Consider the following 27,627-nt stretch of genomic DNA (forward strand, 5'->3'; position numbering starts at 1 on the left):
ATACAAAGTAGAGACATCACGTTCACATGCAAAGAAGTGGGAAGTGGGAAGCTCACAGGGACTTGCCGCCGAAGGTTGGTTGGTGTGCTGGACGGAGAGGAGCTGGTGCTGAGAGCGTTCTCAATGTCCTGATCAAGCTGGTCCAGTTTCATGATCAGCAACAACATCGAGTCTAGCCGCACCCTATCTCGATCTTCTCTTATTTCCTGAGGAACAGAACATGTTGTTACTGAATCTGAAAGGCCATTTCTTGGAAAAAATAAAAAGTTCTCTGTTCTTCAATGTGACAAAAAGGACACTGAATAATAGGCAGTCTTCTACTTCAGGGGGGAAGGGAAGTTCTATTCTGTACCATCAATGTGCTCTTCATTGGAAAGATACTGACCACCTGCCAAGAAAGCATTTTACATGCATATTAAATATATATTTTCTAGAGCAAGGCACAATGAAAAGGAAGTATAACATCATATCAGTACTGATACTTACTTACAATTTCCGATTAATTATTCTTGAGAAAAGTTGTATGTTTACTCTTCTTTTGTCATAGTACAAATCAATTATAACATACTAATAATTGTTTGCGGGTTAGACATTTAAGGATGCATACAAGATGATATTTTTGGATGAATATTTCTGAGTATAGTAAAATATAGGAAAAGAATCAAACAAGGCAGGATTGTTTAGTTTTGTTTTTTTGCATGGGGCCATTTACTCACTGCTGCTTCAAGCTATGTCATTGCCAGTATTTATTTTCAAGCTTCTTTTCTTTCACACACTTTTGAAAAAAGCCTCCACAATCATATGAATAATGGTTACTTATTCTGAGCTCTCTATAATATAGACATATTTATGGATATAGTTTTGTTTATAAAAGTAACTAAAGCTTCTTATTGACCATATAGAGTTATTTGGGCATGACTGTTTACTATTCTTGGGTGTTCAAATCAATTCAGTTAGTATTAGAAAACTTTCAGACTTTCTGTAATGTGCAAGATATCAGGGTTGGGCAGAGTACTGGGTAAAAGAACAAAACAAAACAAAACATGGAAAGCGCTGTAAGTTTCCTTAGAAGCATAATCTATTGAGGGATGTCACAGGCTCAGGACCAGCCCTTTTGAGGCAAGTCATCATTTGTGACTCATGTTGCCCTTGCCATCTTCTCATCTGTCTGAGATATTTACCTGGGTGAAATCAGCTTTAAAAGGACTATCAGTGGTGACCTCAAAGGGAAACTATATCATGATGGAAGCCTGAGGGGTGCAGGCACAAGGGAGTAATTTGGAGGCTTTGCTGAGGTGATGGGATTAGTAGTGGTATGAATGAGGTGACTGTCTGAATCAGATCTTTTGTTTTGGGCCTTTTACTTTTAATCACCCTAAATTCCCTAGTCACCATTAGGGGGGACCCCAAAGAACAAGGACTCGGGTAATTTCATGGATTCATCTAATGCTATAGATGAAATTAGATTAGCTAATATTAATAATAACTATCTGTTAATATTAATAGCAGACTGTTAATAATAATAATCTTTCACATGTCAAATAATTGGTTAATTAGATTAAGTTGGTCAAAAAATCATTAATTCAGCTAACATGGACAAGTTATTTGTGTAATCTGAACTTGTGCTTGGTTTAAAGATTAATGTCAAATTGAAAGACCTAGTCCTGTTTCCACAAAGTCATTAATTTTGAGAATAAATTAAGAATTTTTTTGAGTTATGTTAATTCCTTTAGGGTACTATGTTATGATTATTTCTTCAATTTCCTTCCATCGTCCTTGCTGTCTAAAACATTTAATGAGGCTCTGACAGAGAATTACAGAACTTTTGTCATAATAAAGTTTTATTGTGCCTAAGAAGGGCCAGGATATTTGCAAACAGACCTGAACCTTACTATACATCATATTCCTCAATGCTACAGAACTTTGTTATATTTAAAAGAATGTTATTTATAGTAAAACCCTGCTTATACCTTAAAATAGAGTCCCAGACATATTAGAGATTACTCAGTTTGATTCTCTTCTAAATAATCCAGTAAATGGAAGAATCTGCCTGAATAGAAGACTCAAAGTCCCCTTAATTACTCCCCCAATGTGTTTACTTATATAATTTCCTTCTCTTTTAAACCAAAGTTGTGTTTGGCAAGATAATGTTCTTTGCATCTCTACACATATCCACGTATGTTTTTGTGTGATTGTCTTTCATTCCCCAGTAATAACATCCTCAAGCACAAAGATGAAGTTTTTCTACCTGGCAGACACAGAGTCAAGTTCTACACTGCATACGCAATACATTTTCAGGAATAATAATAACAATGAAATCAACAGAAGCAAGTGAAATAACACTTCCCAAAGCCTTAGAAAATATATCTTGATATTTTTCCAGCTACTAAGTTAATGTTGGAAAAAACACTATACCCTGCAGCTATCCTAGACCTATCAGTAGTAGCCTCAGAAATAATTTGTTTTTGAATTAACTAGATGCTGAGTTTGTGCTTTAAAAACTTTTTGAAATCCATTGGCTGAGCATCAAATTATTTTAAATTATCTGCCAAAAGAATAAAACAAAACAGCCTTGGTCTAAGATATTTCTTTGGAGAAATAAGCCTATTGATTTTCCCTTTTCTTCATGGATGCTTCCTTATTCACCATCTATTACAACGTTCAGCCTGAAGTGTCAAGTACACAGACTCATATAGTATGTTACACATTAGTTAAACGTCACAAAATTGAGTTGGCTACAAATCAGATGCTTTGGATAAATTTTTTGTCCTTGTTGTTAAAGCCCAAGTATGAATATTTCGCAAAGTTCTAACCTTTCATATGTCCATGGCTAAACTCCAGCGAACAGCTCATGCCTGAAAACAGAGTTGTGCATTTGCAGATTCTGGCGAGGTTGAACCCTACAGTGGAGCTTCCATTTCATGCTGTTACTATAGGCCAAGAAGAGGAACTTCTTAATAAGCGAAGCTGCCTTAGTTCTAGGTATTTCAGTAACTTAACTTAACCCCCTTAAATCAAAGCCAAGATGTGAAATTCTCTCCCTTCCCATCTTTCTTTCCTTCTTTCCTGCAGTCACAGCTATTCTGGGCCAAGCACTATGAAAGGGACAAAATGTTCATCAATGAACAAGAGATAGAAAATCTCTGCTGTCCTGAATATTATAGTCAACATGAGAAGACAAATAATTAAAGTTAACAAATTCATAAATAAGATCGTTTCCAATAGGAACAAGTGTAAGAAGAAAATAAATAGGGTAATGAGGTAAACAGTAACTGCAGGTGGAGTGTCCCACCTTGTAGAGGGTGGTCAGAGAAGAAGTGGGAGTAAATCATGATAGGGTGAAAAAAATGAGGTAGAGGAGAGAAAGATGGAGATAGAGATGGAGAGAGAGAAAAGGAGAGAGAGAGAGAAAGAGAAAGGGAAGGAAGGAAAGAAGGGAGGGAGGGAGGGAGTGAGGAGTAGTAGAACTGGGAAAGCAGTGTCCCACGCAGGGTGAAGAGTGATACGAGGACACTGAGGTAAGAATGAGTTTGGTGAATAAGAGGATTTGAAAAAAGGTTAGAGAAGCCAGGAGAGGGAAAGTGAGTGAGGGAGTGAGTGGGTGCTAGGACAAAATGAGGTTGAATATAAATAGGAGTCAAATTATATTCTGTCATGAAGGTCACCATAAAGAGGTCAATTTTATTCTTTGTGTGCTATGGGGCTATGGGCAGGATGTAAGCAAATGAGTGATTTACTGTGCTTTTTTAATCTTTTAGAGTTCTCACCACATATTGACAACCAAACATTTTTGGAACCTCACCATATTGTATGTCCAGCAATGCCACACGACTAATACACCCTGGTTTCCATTCTTTCCAGCATACAGAAACTATGTTTTGGAAGAACACCAATGACCACAATTTATTGCAAGACACCTTTGAAGCATGTGGTCCAATTCTTTACACTTTTATTTAACAATCGTTCAAGATATGTTTATTGACCATCTACTACGTGCTATACATCATTTCATAGGAAGCAACTGACTTCATATTTGTACAGTTATAATTTTTAGAAATGTTATGGAGACAAATTTTGCCTTCCTCTAACTTCCCAGTTTCTCCCCCCAGAACCAGACAGCATAAGTAGTGCCTATTCCATGAAACAGCCTTTCAAATATTTGAAAAACTATGTTGTGCCCATTTTCTTCCTTTTCTAGGTAAATCCTCCTCAGTTCCTTTACTTCTTATATGACATGTTTTCAAATCCTTATTAGTTCTGTTTACTCTTCTCTGGATATAACTGTCAATGACCCAATTAATGGTTGGTACCAGGATTAAATATATTACTCTACATGTTCTCTGACCATGAAGACAGAGAAGGCAGGTATTTCCCCATGTTCAGTACACCCTCTTTAATGTGGCCTAAGAATTAAGTGCCTGTTTAGAATATGAACAGGCTATTCTTAATGGGATAGCCACAATCTGTTCTTCTAATGAGGAAAAGTATTTCGTTGGCTGTGAGCTGACCTTGAGTCAATGATATGATATATGTCTCTTTTTCCCAGTATGTGTCTGTGTCCTGCTAAGAACAGAAACATCCTGTTGTCTTGAGACTATAACCAGCTGATGTCAAGGCATAGATAATATATGTAGCTACTGTGGAAGAAATCTCCAGTTGTATCTTTTTCAAACACAAGTCAGTGGATACTTAGGAAAATTACACAAGAAACTTCTTTTCAATTTGATTTGTTGTCAAAACCTAAAATGGCCAAGGCACATGGTGTTCATTGGGCAATCCGAAAGATCTCCTTCTTTACTTCCAAGAGCTACTTAGTCCTGGGCAGTGAAGTCACTTTGATCACATGGTATCTGGGGGAGATAAACAGAGTTTTTAGGGGGCTATTCTCTACAGGGACATAAACTGAAATCCTTTGAACCAGAGCCTCTATGCTCCTTCTTTCCTTCCATCTGAAGAATATAATTCTGACCCTCCTCTTTCTCCAGATGCTCTTTATTGAACAACATAGAACAGAGCACACACAGGGAGTGGGGAGGAACTGTATGTTACTGGACATTTCACAGACGGGGCAAACATGAGGTCCAGAGAAAAGGGTGACTCCCTCAGAGACGCACAGGCTCTGTTTTTCTTATGCCAAGCATTTGGAAGAAAACCAAAAAATTCGGTGAAATACCCGGATGCTTCCAAATAGTAGATATTTGGCTCAGCAAACACAGCACTGCCTGAATGTTCTGCTTGTCAGTGAGTTGTGGCATCACATAGACAGGCATAATAAATTAAAGACTAGGCCAGGAATAGAACTAAGATTTCCTGATTCCTAATCCAAGGTTCTGGTCCGTACACTGCCTTCGATTCCATACACATCTTACTGCTATTCTGGGCTACTAATGCTCCTTGCTCACCCGTAAAAGAAAGGGACCTTTTAGCAAAAAGCTTGGCTCAATTTCATTCTGAAATTATTTGATCTACAGCCAGCTGGACTAGTATGAAATCTCATATCAGTGTTATAAATTTCATTTGACAATAAATTCCTCATTCTAGACTTTCCTTTCTTAACATAATATCCTGCTTAAAGAACCAGAAAGTTACTAAATCTGTGTTTCTTTAGAAGCAGTGAAGATTTTCATCTGAGGTGACCCACAGAAGCTAAAAATAATGTAATTATTTTATGTCAGAATTTCTAGGCAAGGTAAATAAGTCAGTCTTAATTTTTATTTGGGTGCATTTTAAGATGAAATTGATGTAGACTGGTAATAAAGGTAATAAAAAAAAAAACCCAGCTACTATCTCCCACTTGCCAGATATAGTCTGTTCAAACACAAAAATCTTTGTATATTATCGTTAATGAATAATAACATATGCAATATCTTTTTAATATTAGATGGTGGAGAGAGATAAATATTATCCTCATTTAAAGTTACTACAAGGAATCTTTTAACTGATAGGTAAATTGTGGCTTTACATTAAGTGTTTATGTTCACTCCCTATTTAACTCCTTTCATTTAAAAGGCATGGTGAAGAAAATTGGTCTCCCCTTTGTTCACTTTTTAAACTCCAATGAGGCTTCAAATGGAGCATTTCTTAGCTGGGACTTTGTAAATTGCCTAAGTCTCCTGAACGATTTAGAAGGACATTTATGCAACTGGTCCTAAGGAGCGCCTAGAAGTGGCAGGTGTGAACCGGGAGAGAGCTATGTGGGCAGCAGTTCCTTTCTGTCCAGTGGAACCTGAGGATGACTTCCTCCACTGGCTTTAAAGTCCCATTTTTGGCTGGGATATAATTTCTACCTAAGTAATTTGGTAAGCATTCTGAAACCAGTCTTCACTCTAAGTACTAATATATTAAGTGACCTTGGATGTCAATCTACCTTGGATGCAGACTTAATACATTTATAGACACAAAGTCAGCCTTTCTGGGTTGGTTATTTCTCCTGTGTCATCATGCCTACATGATATCTGCAAATCCCTGCAGTTTTTTTTCTTTTCATTTCTTTTTTCCTCCCTCCCTCCCTCCCTCCTTCCCTCCCTTCCTCCCTCCCTCCCTCCCTTCCTCCCTCCCTCCCTTCTTCCCTTCCTTCCTTCCTTCCTTTAGCATTTCTCAGTAGTTCTTTGCTTGGGCTCATGTATTAAAGGAGACAGGACTTTTTCTGGTTAGAAAACATATGAAAAACATCTATTTAACATTAAAATTCCATAAGCTATTTTCAGGAATGTGATGGTCTTTCCTTAGGTGTGGATAATAAAGAAAGGCATAAGTAAAAATTTATTCCTTTTCCATAAAAATACATGACTTCATTTAGAAAAAGAGTCCTGTATTGACCTGGCTTCTGTCTACTTTTCTAGTTTTACCTCTCATCATTCTCCTTGATCCTGCCCAGTGTTCCTCAAATTCAATCATTCTGAGGACAACTATATATTTCTTAATGTTTTTCTTTAATTAGACAATTTTTACAGCCAAAAATGCATTTTTAGGATCTGAGTATAGACATTTTTCCAAATAAGATGTATAGATGGCCAACAGGTATATGAAAAGATGCTCTATATCACTAATTATCAGAGAAATGAAAATCAAAACAGCAATCAGATACCTCTTCACACCTGTGAGAATGGCTATTACAAAAAAGACAGGAAATAACAAGTGTTGGTGAGGATGTGGAGAAAAGGAAACCCTTGTGCACTGTTGGTGGGAATGTCAATTGGTTGCAGCCACTGTGGAAAAGAGTATGTAGGTTCCTCAAAACATAAAGAAATTGAACTACCATATGATCCAGCCATCCCAGTTCTAGGTATTTATCTGAAGAAAACAAAAACCCTAGCTGAAAAAGATAAATGTATCCCCATATTCACTGCATCATTATTTACAATAACCAAGACATGGAAGCAAGGTAAGCATCCAATAATGGATGAATGAATAAAGAAAATAAAGAAAATGAACAACAGAATATTATTCAGGCATAAAAAAGAATGAAATCTTGCCATTTGTGACAACATGAATGGACCCTGATGGTATGACGCTAAGTGAACTAAATCATAGAGAGAAAGAAAAATACTATATGATCTCACTTAAATGTGGAATCTAAAAAACAACAAAAAAAAGTTGAACTCATAGATACAGAGGACAGATTGGTGCTTGCCAGAGTCAGGTTGGTTGGAGGGTGATGGGAAAAATGTGTGAAGGGGGTCAAAAGGTACAAACTTTCAGTTATAAAATAAATAAGTCATGGGATGTAATGTAAAACATGGTGACTATAGTTAATAATACTGTATTGTGTATTTGAAAGTTGCTAAGAGAATAGATCTTAAAAGTTCTCATCACAAAAAACCGTAACTATCTGTAGTGCTGAATGTTAACTGGAGTCAATGTGGCGATCATTTTGCAATATGTACAAATAGCGAATCATTACTGTGTACACCTGAAACTAATATGCTATATGTCAATTATATCTCAATTGAAACAATGAATTTTTAATATATAAGTGCTGTATAAAATATAAGTGAAAATCTTATATTTTTCGAATGTGTATCATATGCCAAAATTATCAAAATAAAAAATCCTTATACTATCTGATGTAATCTCACATAAACCACACTATATTTTAGGAAATACTGTACTAGAAGTACAGAACTTTTGGTTTCTCAAATATGCCATGTTCTCTCTCATTTGCAACTAGGATTACAAGATTTAGCAAACAAAAATTATATTTGAATTTCAGATAAATGCAAAATATATTTTTTAGTATGTGTCCCAAATATTCCATGGGATAATATTGCATGGGATATACTTATACTAAAGATGTTTTGTTGTTTATTTGAAATTCAAATGTAACTGGGAATCCTGTATTTTATCTGGCAACTCTATTTTTGACTCATGTAATAATGCTTCTTCTGCTTAACACGCCTCTCCCTTGCCTGGGTATATCAGAGGAAACTCCTTGGTTTCAAATTCCAATGCAGAGGTCTTTCACAAGGTTGTTTCCTTGAATGAATGAACATCAACTGCCTCTAAAGTTTCATTATACAACTTCAAAGAATGTAAAATTTTTTTCTCAGTATCTTATTCAGTGTTATAATAACCCCAAGTAAATCTAAGACTTGTCACTTTTTCTTTTTAGTAGCAAAATTAAATGTGAAAAATGCATAAGGCTGCTCTTGTGATATTTTTAGGATTACGGATTTACTTAAATTGTTAATGTTTGGTACTCAATCTTCCATGAGTGAGCAAAGTCAGAGTAAATTTTTTGCCACTGAATATTTTCTAACTACTAATTATGTGATGTGTGTTTGTGGCTTTTTTGACATTAATGAAGAGTCCTCACACTGAAGAAGTATGGGAACTATTTATCTAGCCCAATCCTCTCATTTTTTTCCGATGTGATAATAACCTTGGCAAATTAAGACAGTTAATGGCAGAACTGGAAAATCTGAGTCTCCTGATTCAATTCAGCTTTGCTTCCTGTTAAACAGGTAGCCACTAACACTTTTAGTCCTATAAGGCACTTTCTTCAACTCTACAGGTGACCCCAAAGGTTATATTTCCCAAACAAATTCACATGCATTGAGAGATCTGGGCTGAATACACGTAGATTAAAAAATAGACTTAGTCACACATGAGCGGTATCTTCTTATAGTTATCAATCTATACATTTAGAAGATACATCATCCTATTAATGATTTGTTCCTTTCTTCCCCCTTCCTTCCCTTTCTCCCTCTGTCCCTCCTTTCTTTTTCTTTCTCTCTCCCTTTCCTTCCTTCCTTCCTTCTCTCCCTCCCTCCCTCTCTCCCTTCCCTCCTCCTTTTCCTTCTTTTTGTCTTTCTGTCAACAACAAACTCTACCAGTGGTTCTCAAATATTAGTGAGCATCAAAATCATCTGAAGACCTTGTTAAACACAGAGAGCTGCTGACTTAGTAGGTCTGGGAAGGAGATGGAGCATTACATTTTTAGCAAGTTCCCAGGTAATGCTGCTGTCGCTGCTGCTGCTGGGAGCCACACTTGGAGAACCTCTGACCGCACACGGGAGAGCAAAAGTCCTCAATAGTGGCTGATTATAAGTACTCTTGTGTAGCTTTGAAAACTTCCACATGCTAAGGCTCCACCCACCAAATTCACATTCAGTTGGTGTAGCACAGGACCAAGCTAGTGTGTTTTTTAAAAGTTCCACAGATGTATTCAAAGCATAGTGGGGGTTGAGGAACATGGAAATATATCACAGAGAAAGCCATTCCATGGCTTCAGACAAAAATTAGGACAATAAAAATTAGATTCTCCCCCAGAGTAATTCCACAATAAGAAATCCATTAATTCCCTACGGTAACAGATTAATAGAAAACATACAACAAAAAATGTCAAAAAGACACTTATAACATTGAAAACCTATTTCAGACCACTTATTAGTGATTTGATAAATAGAACAACAACAATAAAAACTCTCTCAGGTAGCAAGTATTTGGAAGGCAACATTCTTAACTTGATTAGGAGTATCAGACAATAGAGTAAATATTAAGGATAATGGTGGAACATTAGAAACACTCCTACAATATTAAGAAAAAGTAAGAATGCTTGTTATCACATATTCTATTCAACATTGTACTTGAGGTTCTGGCTGATACAGCAAAAACAATAGCAGCAACAACAAAACAGTGATTATATTACAAACGAAGAGGATTTGTGCCTTGAAAATCTCAGAGAATAATCTGATAATCTATTAGAACAACAACAACAAAAGGATTTGGCTCAACAAAGAAAAACACAGGAGCATTCTTGTGTCACCATTTAAAAAACGGAATAGAAAAAACAATCATGGTAACGACAAAGACTATACAATATCTAGAAGTAACTGAATGAGAAATAATCAAGATCTTTTATGGAGAAAACCAAAAATGTCACCAAAAGACCTAAAAGAATACTGAAAAAATGAGGAGCTATATGATTGTTCTGGATAGGAAAATTCTTTCTAATATGCTTCACAGCTAATTTGTTGTGTATATTGTCTGTTTCCCCACTAGAATGTAGCAATCGTTGCTTGTTGTTCACTGATGTAACCCAAGAATCTAGAGCAGTGGTTGCATATTGCCACGTAATAAGGGTTTATTGAATGAATGAATGAATGAAATGTTGTCCTTCAATTAATTTATAAACCCATAGTAGGCTAACCCAAAACTCCCATGGGATTTTTTTTTTTTTTTTTTTTTTTTTGCGGTACGCGGGCCTCTCACTGCTGTGGCCTCTCCCGTTGCGGAGCACAGGCTCCGGACGTTTAGGCTCAGCGGCCACGGCTCACAGGCCTAGCCGCTCCGCGGCATGTGGGATCTTCCCGGACCGGGGCACGAACCCATGTCCCCTGCATCGGCAGGCGGACTCTCAACCACTGAGCCACCAGGGAAGCCCTCCCATGAGATTTTTAATGGAACTTGGAAAGCTGATTCTTAAAGAGCAAAAATAAAGATAAGGAAAAAATCCCAAAGGAAGCAGACAAAAAATCTTGTTTAATATGAATATCTTTAAACATATACAAAAACAGAGAAAGATAATATAATAAACCCTGTGTACCTATCAGCTTAAAGGCTGTCATTATTTTGTCAATTTTACTTTATTTATCTATCCCTACTTTAAAAAACATATTTTACTCACAAATGCTTACATACGATAAATTGGTTTTAAAATTCTCTTGCAAGAGGAAAGGAGTATTAATCATAAATATCTTAAAAACAAAACAAAATAAAACAGAACAATCAAAATATTCTATGAGACACGACAATGTATAATAACCTACAAATGAAAAGACTGATAAAAGTTAAAATACAACTGACAAACTAAGCAAAAATATTTGGATCATATATAATGAAGAATTAAGAAGTTATAAAAAGGCAACCTAGTAAAAATGGTCAAAGCATACAAAAAGGCTATTCAGAGAAAAATTATAATGATTTAAAACCCTAAACTGCACTGGTAATCATAACAATGCAAGTTAAGTAAAGAATGAGAATTACTGTTTTTCACCTATCAGATTGTCAAAAAAGAAAAAAATATCTTGACCATGTCTTCAGAAATGTAAATTTCTGCCTTATTTGGAGGGCAGTTTAGCAGTATCTATTAAAATTAAAGTAGGAGTATCCTTCAACCTGGCAATCTAATTTTAGATACCTAGCCTAGAGAATTACTTGCATACATGCAAAAAATTAGTATGCCCAATACTATTCATTAAAGAATTTTTTCCTAGTGGTCTAAGAACTGGAAATATCCTATGTGGCCATCAACAGAAAACTGTTTAATGTAATGGTACCATAATCCCTTAGATCACTACCCAGTAGCTACAAATATGAGGTAGATTCACATGCACTGACAGAGCCACAATAACTTATCCACCACTTCAATTTGAGTTAGAAAACTGTTTCCCTTGGGAGGGATGCAGCCCCTGCCAAGGTTCATGGCTTAATGAATAAAACTCAGATTACCCATCAGCCCCCACTAAGTGCTTTAGTCTGGTGTCCTTGTGTAGGGCACAGCCTATACAAATGAACTTAGGGCCCTGCTACTTATAGGGAAAGTGCTTCAAGAGGGTTTGTTAAGTGGAGAAAGAAAGGTAAAGAACAACACCCTATAGCATGAAACCCTTTATGTACTGAATGAACACGCACACACGAACACACACACACGCACACACACACACACACACACACACACACACCCCAAAGTAAAATTCTGTATTTCTATATGCATACATATAGATGTGAAAAAAAAGATCTGGAAGGATACCCATACTGGAAAATGGGGTGTAGCTGGGAGGGGGCAAAGGGTAAATAAAAAAAAGTTTTGAGACAGATGAAAATGGAAACACAACATACTAAAATTTATGGAATGCAGCAACAGTAATTCCAAGAGGGAAGATTATAGCAATAAATGCCTACATTAAGAAAAAAAGAAAGACCACAGAAAACAATCTAAACTTATATTTCAAGGAAAAATAAAAAGAACAAATTAAGCCCAAAGTTAGCAGAAGGAAAGAACTAATAAAGATTAGAGCAGAAATAAATGAAATAGATACCAGAAAGACAATAGAAAAGTTCAACAAAAGTAAGAGTTGTTTTTTTGAAAACATAAACAAAAGTGACAAACTTTTAGCTAGAGGACTCGAATTAATAAAATTACAAATACAAAGGGTTATAAGAGACTATGGACAATTCTATATTAACAAATTAGATAGCTTAGAAAAAATGGTAAATTCCTATAAACATACAACTTACCAAGACAAAATCATGAAGTAATAGAAAATATGAACAGACCAAGGAGCAAGGAGATTGCATCAGTAATCAAAATTCTCCCAACAAATAAAAGCCCAGGTGAGATTGTTCCACTGGTAAATTCTACGAAATATTTGAAACCAATCCTTCTCAAATACTTCCAAAGAGTGAAAAGGAACAAACACTTCCAAAGACATCTTACAAGGCCAGCATTTGGTTGATACCAACGTCAAAAAAGGACACTCCAAGGAAAGAAAATTGCAGGCCAATGTCTCTAATGAACATAGATGCAAAAATCCTCAACCAAATATTAGTAAACTGAATTCAAGCACACATTAAAAGTGTTCTATACCATGATTAAGTGGGATTTACCCCTGTGATGCAAGGATAGTTTAACATATGCAAATCAATAAATGTGATACACTACATTAACAGAATGAAGGATAAAAATCATATCATTTCAATAGAGGCAGAAAAGGCATTTGACAAAATTCAACACTCTTTCATGATAAAACCTCTCAACAAATCATGTTTAGAAGGAATGTACCTCAAAATAATAAAGGCCATATATGACAAGCCCACAGCTAACGTCATATTTTATGGTCAAAAGTTAAAAGCTTTTCCTCTAAGATTAGGAATAAGACAAGGGTGCCCACTCTTGCCACTTCTATTTAATGTAGTACTGTAAGTCCTAGCCACAAAAATTAGGCAAGAAAAAGAAATAAAAGAAATGCATCCAAATCAGAAAGGAAGAAGTAAAATTATCTCTATTTGCAAGTGATATAACCTTATTTACAGAAAACCCTAAAGACTCCACCAAAAAAACTGTTAGAACTAATACATGAATTCAGTAAAGTTGCAGGATAAAAAATCAACATACAAAATCAGTTGTGTTTCTATATATTGACAACGAATTATCTGAAAGAGAAATTAAGAAAATTATCTCATTTACAATAGCATCAAAAACAATGAAATACTTAGAAATAAATTTAACCAAGGAGATGAAAAACCTGTTCACTGAAAAATATAAGACATTGATAAAAGTAATTGAAGAAGATATAAATAAATGCAAAGATATCCCATGCTCTTGGATTGGAAGAATTAATATTATAAAAATATCCATGCTACCCAAAGTGATCTACAAATTAAGTGCAATTCCTGTCAAAATTCCAGTGGCATTTCTCACAGAAATAGAACAATCCTAAAATTCATATGGAATCACAAAAGACCCTGAATAGCTAAAGCAATGTTGAGAAAGAAAAACAAAACTGGAGGTGTCATATGGCCTGATTTCAAACTATATACCAAAGCTGTGGTAATCAAAACAGTATGGTACTGACATAAAAATAGGCACAGAAACCAGCACAACACAATAGAGCCCCAAAATAATCCAATGAATATATGGTCAACTAATATTTGACAAGGCCACCAGGAACACACAATGGGGAAAGGACAGTCTTTTCAGTATAGCTGATTTCACAGAAATAGAGAATATAACGGTGGTTGCCAGGGGCTGTGGGGAGGGGAAAATGGGGAAATGTAGATCAAAGTACATACATACAAAGTACATACATTTTCATTTATAAGAATAGTAATTTCTGAGACTCTAGTACAGCATGGTGACTATAGTTAATAATACGGTCCTGTATACTTGAAAGTTGCTGAGAGTACATCTTAAGAATTCTCACCACACACACACACACACACACACACACACACACACACACACATACACAAAAGAGTTAACTATGTGAGGTGATGGATGTATTAATTATCTTGATCTTGGTAATCATTCCACAATGTATATGAATATCAAATCATTGCATTGTATACTTTAAGTATATACAAATATATTTATCAATTGTTCCTCAGTAAAGTTAAAAAAAATCATGGATTTAGATCATTTACTTATAGCATAAGTATTTCATTGATCTCTTTTTGATGATTACTAATTTGAAAAGGAATAGCTAGTGAGTAGTAGCTCCCTTATATTATCAAGTATTTCATGCACATATAGCCTCCTCAATTAATTTTTAAAACCCACATCAGAAGAGATGGGGCCTCATGCTTCTCTGTAACCTTACCAAAGGACCTAGCAGAGAAATTGCCCATAGTAGGACTCAAAAGTATCTTTTGATTAATTAACAATTAGTTATCTACTAAGTCCCAATCTTTAGTGAGCATCCACATAATATTGTCAATCGCTAAAAATTAAAGATTCTACAGAGAGAAAGCATAAACAGCTACTATGGGAAATTTCCTTTTTAATTGAAGAGAACTTTTCAGATGCACTGATTAGAACATGTGTTGGCAGTAGAGTGGTTCATTGTTTGTGTCCTTACAAGACTTAGTGAAAACTCAAAAACGTCTTTGTGGTATAATATTTCTGAGGGAAAGGGACATTTGAAAAGTAGCCTTTTGCTTCCAAAATATTGAGGTTACTCATCCTCCAATTCCCTGAGATCATTAAGACCTGTTTGTTTGCTTTTCTCTTGTGCATAAGGAAACCAAACAATGCCTTCTTCTTTCCCAATATGGCCATAACTCTTAACCCAAATTTCTGCCTAGGGAATCTCTCCAGCACACTGAAGAGGATTTTTGTCTTGCTTGTTCTCCATATAAACCATGGGCCCGTGAAAGGAACCCATAAGTTTCTATGGTTTTTAATTCAAATGGTCATGTTCAATAACATGAGTCACCTGTGGAGTTGTCTTGCACCTACTTCCTATAATGAGCAGTAATTATTTAGCTACTTATTGTATAAACACAAATAAGCACAAAGTAGAATGTGACCGATAAAGCTTGTGAGTTAAAGAATAATATTAAATAGCATTTGAAAATGGGATTTAGGTTTGCTTAAAATATTATAATTTGAGGTATATATATATAGTGTACATATTTAATGAGGGTTGAACAAACGAATAAAAGTAACTTTCTGTGTTTTCAAAAGGTGGGGTTTAAGACAATATAGTATCACTCTTCTCAGAAGCTCAAGGGAGATGGACTAGTACTTAGTGATAAAAATCTGTTATTTTCATGGTAGAATTATGAAAGAGACCACAGAGTTGTAATTTAGAGCTGGAAAGGACTTCAGATGTTTGTAGCTTTTTTACCAATGAAAAAATTGTCTAAGATTAGTAAATCAAGAAACAATTGGCTTGTTAGGTTTTGACTGCAAGAGAGGGTAGTTGGAGAGAAGGTTAAAATATATACCCTAGAAAACTACACACGATTAATGTACACATTAGTTGACAAATGGGTATGTCAGACAATGTGAATCTCTTCTTTTTGAGTGTTTAAGTAACTCTTGGAGAAAGTTTGGCCCATCTCTCCTCTAGTCTGGGTTTCAGGGAGGGGGATGTATTAAAATTTTCCCCATATTGAGCAACTATTAGATCAACAACACTGTGTTGCATACAAGAGATAGAACAAATCTTCTCTTCATTTAAGAAGTTTATATTACACCTAGCAGACTGCCATGCAAACAAGCAGCCAAAACAAAATGGGATGAGTATGAGTTTAGTGCTAGAGCAAAGTGCTATTAAAGCAAAAAAAAAAAAATAAAGAAGAGATTCTGTTTGGGTGATATGGGGTCAGCTTCATAGAGAAAGCAACAATTAAACAGCCTTGAAACTGAATAAGACTCGGAGGGATGGAGGGCATGGAAGTGCAAGGAGTGCTGGGAATATCATAGGACATGAAACATGTTTGAAAAATAGATTTGCATTGATTGAGTTGAGGCATGAGAGACTAGCTCTGGTTAAAGGCTTGTGCAAAACACAGTGAAAGATAAACTAAATGCACAGAGAGCAGTTGACTTGAACTCCACAGGTCTGGCCTGTCCCTCAAGCTTACCATGAATATACCTTTCTATTTTTTCTCTTCGCCCACCAACTTCCCTTTTCCAGGTCTTCGTTATGATATTTTTACAAGGTAAATAATTGTAAAGTACAAAAAGCAAATGATCTCTTTCTACTCTCTCTGAAATCCCCGTTGCCTCATGGTGTCATCTCTGTCTGGGGTTTCTAGGGGCACAATATGTTTCCCCTATTTGTTTCAAGATGAACCTAAATTTACCAGTGAAGTGATGTGCAGAAGTAGATCTGTTTTATAAGCAGGTGAGGAGGGGCCCCTTCTAGGTCGGTAAAGTTTCACCTCACTGTTCTTTTGGTAACAGTTGAGTCCTAGGATAAAGCATTAAAATATTTTTTACATTTACCAAATTTCCAGGCATTTCTTAAACATTTTGTGGTTATTTAATCAGAAATGGCATTTCCAGAGAATTTCTGCTTTGGTGTATGTCATTATTCAATTTGATAAAATTCTATTCAAATTTTATTTAACCACAGATGTTTGCTGATGAATAAATGGTCAAACACATGAGAAAGCATAGCTCTTTTAGTAGAACCTGGCACCATTACTGATAAAATAATTTGAAGTACATATTTTTCTACTGCGAGCAAGTTAAAGAAAGGACTGGATGTTTTTATTCTAAACGTCTCCTTCTGAATTTGAAAGCGTTGATCCATTACAGACTTAGAAAGTCCAACCAAGGGGAAAATAAGAATTATGATCTCATTTTTAAGACTGTTATTTGCTGATCAAAATATAACCCAAATGTGAATTTTAGTATATCTATAAAAATAAGAAGTAAATAATCTTAAGAAATGTCTTTATTCCATATAATAGGATTTTAAGGTGGGTATTTCCTTATGTTATTGAAAATAGAAACACATCAATACTCCTCTGGCTGACGGTTCTCACAAGTTTTGCAAATTAAAACAACTCATTGTCCTATCTGGAAAAGATAACAGTAATGGTAAAAAAAAAAAAAATCAGATCTCCATTATGTGCCTTAAGATATTTCTTGTGCTCTTGGTCAGAAATTAGTTATTTAATAGAACTGACATCCTTGAGCAAGTATTTATAACAGCCTCTGCATTTAGTAACAAGGCGTGCCAATGCATATTGAATATAAATGGCTGTAAATATGATAATATTTACATATTATCATAATATTAATTGCTAAATTTTGTGAGGAAGTGAGTAGTAAGAATTCTATGAACTTTCTCACATGCCATGTCGCTAAGAATATTGTCTTAAAAGCCCTCCAAGCATTTAGATGGCTCTTTCTGAGTTCCTAGGACACAACGTGCAGTAAAAGAAGAACGGTTAGGAAGAAAGAGCCACTATCTCTAAGGGAAATATGCAAGCACCACAGATGCACACATCAAGCTGCTGTTTCCCACACACCCCACGACTCCTCTTGAGCACAGGAAGGGAAAGAAAAATCCTCTAAAAAATTAACCACGTTAGTATTGAAACGTTGCCAGGAACGCAGACGACCCTAGAGGGTTTGTTTCAAATCAATATTGATGGAGCCATGTGGGGGGTCAAGAGAGTGGCACATCTTGCTCTCAGAGTTCACAGGACAGAGTATTTTTATTCAGCCAAAGAGGAAAACTCAGAAAACAAACAAACAGTGATGGGAATGACACAAGCAGCACTAACAGTCTGTCTGACATCTTTAGATTAATGTACAGTGAGAAGGTGGGTCACTATCTCAATCCATCTCTGATTTATACAATCCCTGGGGGGCAGAGGGTTCTTTTTCAGCAGAAGGTCACTTGGGGTATTACAAAGCCCTCCTGGTGATTAAGAAATTGGATTTTGCTGGAATTTCTGAGGTATCAGATCAATATCATTATTATACTGGATTGTAGCAAAAATATGTCACGGTCAAACTAATTGTAGTTTAATACATGTAAAGCAAAAACAACCTACCCCACACCCCCCAAAACACCTAAAAACTATTTCTCCCCCCTTTTTTGAATGGACCAATCTGTATACAATCTGTATACAGATGTCTATGCTTAATATTCCAAGTAATTGTGAAGTAACAGTCATTTTTTCCACATAAAGTAATTGCAGACATTATGTACAGACTTCTAACATAAAGCTGGCAAGCAGTAGACACTCAAAAAATTTCTTTTCCCTTCTTTTCTGAGCCTCAATAGCATTTTCTAAATTACACATGGCGATACAGATGTGAAGGGTTTTCACTAGTAGTATTAGCAACAATTGCAGTAGTAAGTACATACTAATATTTTTCAGTCATTTGAATACTTCTGTATTGTAATAAATACCTTCTTTTTATATCTCAGATGTAATTCTTCTGACTCACTCTCTACATTCAAGTAAACCTTGTGCTTAAGCCTCTTTGCTTCATTTTCTCACTCTGCACCATCTTTGTTCTGAGGATCACAGAATTTAAAGCTTGAAGGAGAACTTGAGACCATTTAGATTACCTTTATCTTTAAACAGGTATGACAATTGAGGCCAAGGAGAGGGTTAGTCAGGACAAGTCTGATCCAGAAATCAGTCCTTACTCCTCCCAGATGTGTTCCACCACTTTCCTATGTACTTCATATCTCAGAGTGACTCCTGACTTTATAGTGCCATTGCCTTATTTTACATATATTTTTTCCTTCTTTTTAAAAATTGCCTACATTTATCTCTCACCCTAGGATTTCCTCCAATTCTCCTTGTCATTATTAGAACGTCTCAAGATTACTTACAATGAGACCTTACTGAAAAGTTTCTTGTTACGTGGGCTTTTCTTAATGTTGTCCAGTGTTAGCCTATAACTTGCCACCTCTAAGGCCTTTGTCCGATGCAGATGTGGCCCAAACTTTAATCTGTATTTTGGGACTTCCTGCTCTTTGCTTTGATTCCACACTCTTGCACTGTCCTGACACTGAACTGTTCTGTTCTGTGCTCTGGTTTCCCATACAAGGACAGCCAGTTCCGCTCCCAAGAATCACTCTACTTTTCACTCATTTCTTCTTTCCTTGAATTTGTATCACTAGTCTAGTTAGTGCAATATGATTTCACACCAGTTCTTTCTAATCGTACAGAATGAGATTTTTTTTTTTTTAACATGTGAAGATGAGAAAAATCTTAATCTGTTTTTCTCTGTCAGCTTGAAATTGATGCTACTCTTCAGCTCAGAATTGACCTCGTTTCCTACTTTGTGTGGAAAATCCTATTCGTTCTCCAGGGCATAATTTATTAGTTGTCCTCTCTATGACTCCTTTCCTATTCCCTTTGCCCCCAGAATTAATCAACCCTTTTGCCTTGCACTCATAGGCCCCTTGTTCTCTTATAGTCATTTTTGTCTATTTTCTTGAAAAAATTGTGAGCTCCTAGGGTCAAGAAAAAAAAATCTTGTTCCTTTAAATTGTATGATTCTCTTTAGGGCCTTTTACAATTTCTAACCTTTCTAGAAAACAAACTCTTAATCCTTTATTAGACTAAAGCTCTCAGATGCAGGAATAATGTCTTCTTATTCCTTTGCACCCCTCACTGTACCTAATAAAAAGTTGAGCACACGGTGGTCACTAGATATACTGACTGCTTGACCATTTGGCCAGAAATCTGGTATCAGAGTTCTCAGTTTGGTCTTAGAGAGACAAAACCTTCTGTACAAATGGATTTGGGAACGAGGGAAGGGCCTGGTTAAAATTTAGGGCTCAGGAAGAAAGGAATTTAGTTTTTCTTATTAGTCTTTTAATCTCAGCATTCCTAGGTCTTTGTGTGGATGTGTGCTGGTGTAGAAAGATAATGTAGCAAAAGAGAACAAAGGAATGGAAGTTAGAAACACATTCACTGGGTCCACTGGAGTCTTGGGATAAGAAAACATGTCATTGGCAAGAGATGCTGTGTGCTCTACTTTAATCATAACTGGGTTTCAAGTACATACGTGGACCTAGCTTAATGCTCCCCAAACTGATATTTGAGGATTTTAGCAGGGACTTTTCATTTGAGATGTAAATAGTTCTGACTTGAGAAAAATGTTTGAATAAACAAATAAATTTGTGAAATTCTCTTTTCTGTGATATTTATTTCCTATAATTGTTTACTGAAGCATTATAATGTTCATTAGCATATTGAAAGCTTTGAGAATTCCTGAAGTAAATAAAATTATTTAGCTTTATTTCTCAAATATATCTGAGCACGGCATCCATTTATCCATTCATTTGTTTTTCACAGAACACTAGTTTGAGGAATGCTGGCCCAACTACTCCAGGGTGACTTGAGTTCGGAAGAAAAGATACTCCCTGGGAGATTGTAGGTCACCCCTTCTCCATCTGCTGGGTCTCTGAGAGGTAAGAATTAAGTTGTCCAAGACAAGAGCTCTCTGGAGACTGGCTACAGCTAATGTTGAAGTAAATCAATTTTAATAAAGCGCTGTTTCTCAAACTTTAATGGACATACACATAACCTGGAGATTTTGTTAAAATGCAGATTCTGATTTAGTAGGCCTGGGTTGGGGCCTGAGATTCTGAATTTCTAATAAACTCCAAGATGATACTGATGATGTTAGTCCTGAAAAGGCCCTTTGAGTAGCAAGGCAGTAGAGTGTTGAGATGGTAGATAAGGTCTGGGAGCCACTGTGCTATCATGGACCCCAGCCCCATTAGGATTCCAGAGAAAGGGTTGGTGCCCCCCAAGCAAGGAATGCTGGAATGGCAGAACAGGGATCAAGGCCAAGGTTCTGCAATGGCATACGGTATTTCATTCCAGTTCTGACTTTCTCAGAATCTGATGTCTGTTCCAAGGTATTGTTCTTGAGTGTGATGGGCAGTGGTGCCACTCCTGTCTGTTTGTTCCCCAGTATCTGCCATTCTAGAAAGTCTATGAGTGTTCTGCCTGGCTTCTGTTTGACAGTCTTTGCGTACAAATTTTCTGAGTAGAGACAAAGAGGAATTGGGAAGTTTAAGAAATTAGGAAATAAGTTAGGAAGGAATTATTCATGTTGTTCTTCAAAAGGTCCTCCATATAATCATCCTAAACCATCAATTCAAACTCATTTTCTCCTTTTCCTCAATCCAGAGCTTTTAGACCCATTTAGTCTAGTCTCTTCCTTAGCCTACTCACATGCCGTACTAAGTTCCTCCTTCATGCAAGGACACAGTCTGTCCATCCCTGTTTTCCTTTTCTTTCTAATTCTCACTCAAATGAGAGCCTAGCTCAAGTTCTGCTTCCTTCATAAAGCCTCTCCTGATCATCCCACAGCACACTCTACAGAACAGAGCTGGCACTACTGCTCTTCATTTGCTATTTTAACGTTCTTGGCTCACAGTTACACTTGGGGTTCTTTCAGAACAGGGTACATCTTATTATTTTGTAAATTTTAATTTTATTTTCTTGTTTTCTGCTTTTCTAGCCTCTTGCGTTTTCTACTTTCAAAGCAAAAAAGAGAAAGTTTTATTTTATGTATCTTTTTGCCATGCTCATTGCAGTGCAGAGCATAAAGTAATGCTCAATAAGTATATTTTTATTTATTGGAAGAACTCTTGCATTTCTTTTTTGGTGCCTCTTATTGTGGTGGTAAGACCTATAGATTTAAAAAAATTATTCTACTTGCTCAAAAAGGCACATGAAAATATTGTCAGCTAAGTATAACTCTAAGAATACCAAAATATTTGTTTGAAAAATATGCTGATAATTAATAATGCCTAAATACTTTTATTAATTATTGGGGAAGACAAAATCCAAAGGTTAAATCCCCATTTGTTTTTGATAGCTTTCATTTTTACTTATACATGCCATACTTAAATGCTACCTGATGTCTACATGAGCATCTAAGTGGTTCTCAACCTGGACTAAATATTTTTTTTTAAAGCCTAATGATACCCAGGCCACACTCCTGAATAATTATATCAGGATCTCTGAGGGTGGGACCTACCTCCAGTATTTTATACAGCTCTCTCAGGAATTCCAATGTGAAGCCAAGGTTCCAGCTTTAATCAATAGTTCTCATATTAGAGAATGCATAAAAGTTACCTGGAGGGTTTATTGGAAATGCAAATTCCCCTCTCTCCTACAACTGAGATTCTGATCCAGTAGGTTTATCTGAAAATTTAGATGTGATTGTGCTGCAAGTGGTATTTGAGAAACCAAAGCCCATGAAAAAAAATCAAACAAATTCTAAAAAGAAATCTAAAAGTAAATGCTGGCATAGGAAGTAAAAATGTGCTCTATCCTTCCAATGCTGTTTAGTTACCCTTTACCAGTGGACATGATTGGAGACCTCTAATCTGTGATAGATGCTAGGCCACAATTACACATTTGAGTCCTGGAGGCTTTTCACTTACCAACTAACTGTGCGGCAGGAGACACACTTAAAGACAACAGACCACTGAGATTGACCTTAAGTCAATCTTCTGAAGAATGATTCTTAGTTATATTTTGAAGTGCTGATCACTGTTTTTTTCTCTGCTGAACTTTGGAAGGTAAAAAGTAGAGGTTCAACTTGGAAATGCACCTTCTTGATTAAATAAAAACTTTGGAAAATTACCTGAAATATTTTGACTTACGAAATTTGGCAATTGATTTAAAAAACTCTATTCAATGGGAAGGCTGAGAAGAATCAATATTATATTGCTTAATATATAAATTCTCTATGTAAATTCTCAATCTTAAAACTAAATGTTATTAAACAGAATTTTATAAACCACTAGATTTTTTGTGAAATGTATTTTATGGCCATTAAATTACCAACAATTGGTTATATTATGGATAAATAGTTATTGAGATAGAAAAATTCACAATATATTTTGATACTTAAAAGCATTAAAACATGGCATGTGCAGTTAACTGCCAGCATATCTAGCTGCATGAAGGACACTGATAAATTAAAAAAATAAGAGAGAATGAATAGACAACAAATGAGGATAAGCTATAAAATCCTCAACAATGTGAGGATAAACTCTAAGATCCACAATTGTTTCTTGCATGTCAGTCAAGCGAGGGTTGATTAGGTTATGGCATTAGTTTGAGTCCCTCACAGAAATACTATTCAAACTAGTTGAAGTAAAAAGGAAGTGTTTTGGGGATATCAGTAAGAGGTCCAGGAGGTGGATGCAGGCACAGATGCATTTAGGAATCTACCAAAGTTTGTGGGTTTTTTTTTAATCTTTGTACACTGAGTTTTTTAAAAACATAGTTTTTATTTTATATTAGAGGATAGTTGATTTACAATGTTGTGTTAGTTTCAGGTGTAGAGCAAAGTGATTCAGTCATACATATACACACATCCATTCTCCCTCAGATTCCCTTCCCATACAGGTTATTACAGAATAGTGAGTAGAGTTCCCTGTGCTATACAGTAGGTCCTTGTTGATTATCTATTTTATATATAGTAGTGTATATTTGTTAATCCCAAACTCCTAATTTATCCCTCTCCCAACCTTTCCCCTTTGGTAATCATAAGTTTGTTTTCGAAGTCTGTGAGACAGTTTCTGCTTTGTAAATAAGTTCATTTGTATCATTTTTTTAGGGAATACCAAAGTTATCACAACTCTGTCTCCCTTGTCTCTGTGATGGCTTCATTTCCAGGTAAGTTTTCTCAATGTGATACCAAACATGGCCACCTGGGGCTCAAGACTTTATTTGAGCTCAAGATACTTTGAAGATAACCTTTCTTAGAAAAAGTACTCTCAGAAAACAAAACAAAGCAAAACAAAACGGGATAACTGCGGCCAGGGGGATAATTTATGGCTGGCCAGAATGGGTGACATGCTTACTCATGTCTAGGGCTTGGGATAGAGAGTTGCGGGTGGGAAAACAGGGGGTGCAGAGTGGAGGGAAGGGGGTCATGTGATTGACAGTCTCCTAAGGCCAAGTAGAGCAGATATAGAAATAAAAATATTCTGGGCAAATAAAAGTTAATGGCTTCCCACAATAGTTAGTATAGAAAATGAGTCCAAAGAAAGGAATATTTTTTGACCAGATCTTAGAAATTCATATGTAACATTTTATCACAGCTCTTGTATCTGTCTATTTCAGTTAGTGGCTTTCTGCCTCCCTATTATATTTTCTTTCAAAAGTAACAAAATATGTATTTATTGGAAAGCATTCTTAGGTTGACATTTTAAAATGATGGAGCAAATTTAACAATATCAACAGGCTACTAAATTTGACCAAAATAAATCCACTTTCTCACAAATTGTAATCAACTCAACAACGCATTATGTTGAAAATGAAACCTAATTAACTATAGTCAGCTTCATAACGGATATTTATTGCATTTCTTCAGCTAAAAGCAAATGTGGATGGATGACAGCTTAAAAAATGGTGTACATGGTATTCATGATCTAGTTTGAGAGCAGCAAAACATACACCCAAGAAAAATTAGTGTGAACAATTATAAAACAATTTATCACCAATCACTAAATGATATAATACATCCTATATACACTCATGCTAAAAAGAACATTAGAATTCTCATTTTAATCCTACAGTTTTATAAATCCTATATACATAACAGGTTTATTTACATTCTATTAAACATTACTGGAGAAGTGTTCAAAAGTGTTCTCTTTTCACTAAGAAAGGCAATACTCTAAATCAGTTTTAAGGCTGATCTTTGCTTTACACCATTCAGGGCTGGAAAATCTCTTTTACCTACAGGAAGATGTATTGACAATGTAGCGTATGAACTGCCTCAGTGAAACGCAAGAAAAAGATTCAAATGTTTTGAAATTTTGGCAACTAGGAGATGGTTAGTGACATCTGTAAGAGTAGTTCGAGTGGAGTAATGAAGCTGTGAGACAGTGCAGGAAGTATAAATAGGAAGTGAAAACATAGAAGACAATGGTATTAGACCGGCCTTACAAAAAGCTGGGCTGAGAAGAAAAAACATGTTCAAAAGTAGCTGCTAGCTGGTTATGTTCAGTTGCTGCAGGTTCCTTTCCTTTTCTTGCCTCATCCTGCCTCTCCTTTTTTTTCTCTCTCTCTTTTCTCTCTTCAAAGATTGGGGAGACTATATCTAATTTGCAAGTTGAAGACAAAGAGCCAGCAGAGGAAAAATTTGTCGATAGCATAGAAATGTAGGAAAAGTGATGGAGCTAAGCCACTGAGGAGGTAAAGGGGGATGGGATGCAGAGCACAGGGGAAGGTGTTGGCTGTGGAAGGGAAGACGGATGCATATTCCATTAAGGCTGAAAGGAAGAATTCATGAAAAGGCATGTACATGTGTGGGGACAGGACAGGGACTTTAAGGAATTAGCTGACCCATGACTCTAATTTCTCTTTGAACAAAGAGGCAAGTTTCACTGCTGAAAGTGTGTGAGGGTGTTCTGGGTGCAAGGGGTGCCCAGTAAGGCTTGAGGATGTGGGGAAAGAAATCTTTGGCATAGTCATTCTGGGGCTGTGGGGAGTGTCATATTTCCACAAAGGAAACTTCTATTAAGGTAGCTGCAGGTCAGGAAAAGTCATGGATTAAGAGCTATTCTTACACAAATCAATCACAAATACCTGTCCCAAGTGGGAAGAGTTAACAACCAAGTCTGGTTTTCTGATTAACTGTCAAATATCCAAATGATAAATCCAAGTATAAGTTGTAAGACTATTAAGCTTTCTTCCTTCAAAATGGCAAGTAACTGACTTTTGTTTTATCTTTAAAACTGACAGGCTAAAGTGAGATTATGCAATAATATGCAGGCTGTTATCTTCAATTATGTATGATGTCAGGGTACTCTGGTCGTATAAATTTTGCAAGACATGCTCTGTTGACTCAAAAAAAAAAAAAAACTCTCTTTTTTTGGGAACAAATACAAAAAAAATGACAAAGTTTCCTCCAATTACAATGTTTTGATTGGAGGTAGAAAGAAAAGTGGATGTTCATATAGAACCATGGATTTGATGAGAAACTCTAATTTAATTCTGTAGTATTACAAATGAGGATGCTATTTCAGATAGAGCTCCCATAACTAGCTAACAATAGAGTTGAGATAGAATAATAACTTCTAAGCCACTGCTCTTTTTACAAAATAGAAGAGGGACATTTGGACACGGACACAGACACACAGGGGAGAAGACTATGTAAGGACAAAGGGAGAGAATGGAACAATGCACCTTCAAGACAAGGAACGCCGAGGATTGCTGTCAACCACCAGAAGCTAGGAAGAGGCAAGGGGGGATTCTTCCCTACAGCCTTCAAAGGTAACATAGCTTTTCTGACACCTTGATTTTAGACTTCTAGCCTCCAGAACTGTAAGAAAATTAATTTCAGTTGTTTTAAGCCACCCGATTTGTGATACTTTGTTATGCAGCCCTAGGAAACTAATACACACATTTTCTGATAACCCACCAAAGGGATACGAATGTGAAGTTTACCAAGAATAAGATATAGATAAGGAATTTTAGAGCTTTAATACAACTTTCTCACTTGTAAATGAGGAAATTCAGGACTACTGACATAATAATTACTTTCCCCAAACTGATTATTGGGAAGCAGGGACCAGAATCCAGGTATCTTACTTCCTCGCATCCTAACTTCTTTTTCCCATATTGTCCAAATGTACATAGGAAACATGTTGTGCTCTGTAGAGCTACCCTGGAAAAAGAGACTACTTCTATTCCTGATTTTGCCTTATTGTATTTGTTCATCAGGTTTTGTGGCTTTCTTGAAAATAACGTATCAAATTTTACTGTCCACTATTCGATTACCAATCAAGACTAATCCTTGAAATGACTGTGTTGGTACTGCAAAAGGACTGACTGTATTTCAATACTCAGTATTTTCACTTTTCCAGACTCTCCCATAAAAACAGATTCTGAGATTTAAAAAAAATATATCATTGTCTTTTCAATGTAATCCCTATCAAATTACCAATGGCATATTTTACGGAACTAGAACAAATCATCTTAAAATTTGTATGGAAACACAAAAGACCCTGAATAGCCAAAGCAGTCTTGAGGGAAAAAAATGGAGCTGGAGGAATCAGACTCCCTGTCTTAAGACTACAGTACAAAGCTACAGTAATCAAGACAATACGGTACTGGCAGAAAAACAGAAACATAGATCAATGGAACAAGATA

The 27,627-nt window shown here is 36.0% G+C and overlaps 1 protein-coding gene across 2 annotated transcripts in view; it reads right to left on the reverse strand.

Moving 5' to 3' along the window:
* DLC1 (DLC1 Rho GTPase activating protein) overlaps positions 1-27,627 on the reverse strand; it is a 389,008-nt gene that overhangs the window by 301,574 nt on the left and 59,807 nt on the right. For both annotated transcript variants that reach the window (XM_060001270.1, XM_060001274.1), the window contains exon 2: positions 57-206. In XM_060001270.1, the coding sequence (XP_059857253.1) occupies positions 57-206 (150 nt within the window). The remainder of the gene's footprint in view (positions 1-56; positions 207-27,627) is intronic.

Source organism: Delphinus delphis, chromosome 21 (assembly GCF_949987515.2).
Source record: "Delphinus delphis chromosome 21, mDelDel1.2, whole genome shotgun sequence".
Classification (NCBI taxonomy): Eukaryota; Metazoa; Chordata; class Mammalia; order Artiodactyla; family Delphinidae; genus Delphinus; species Delphinus delphis.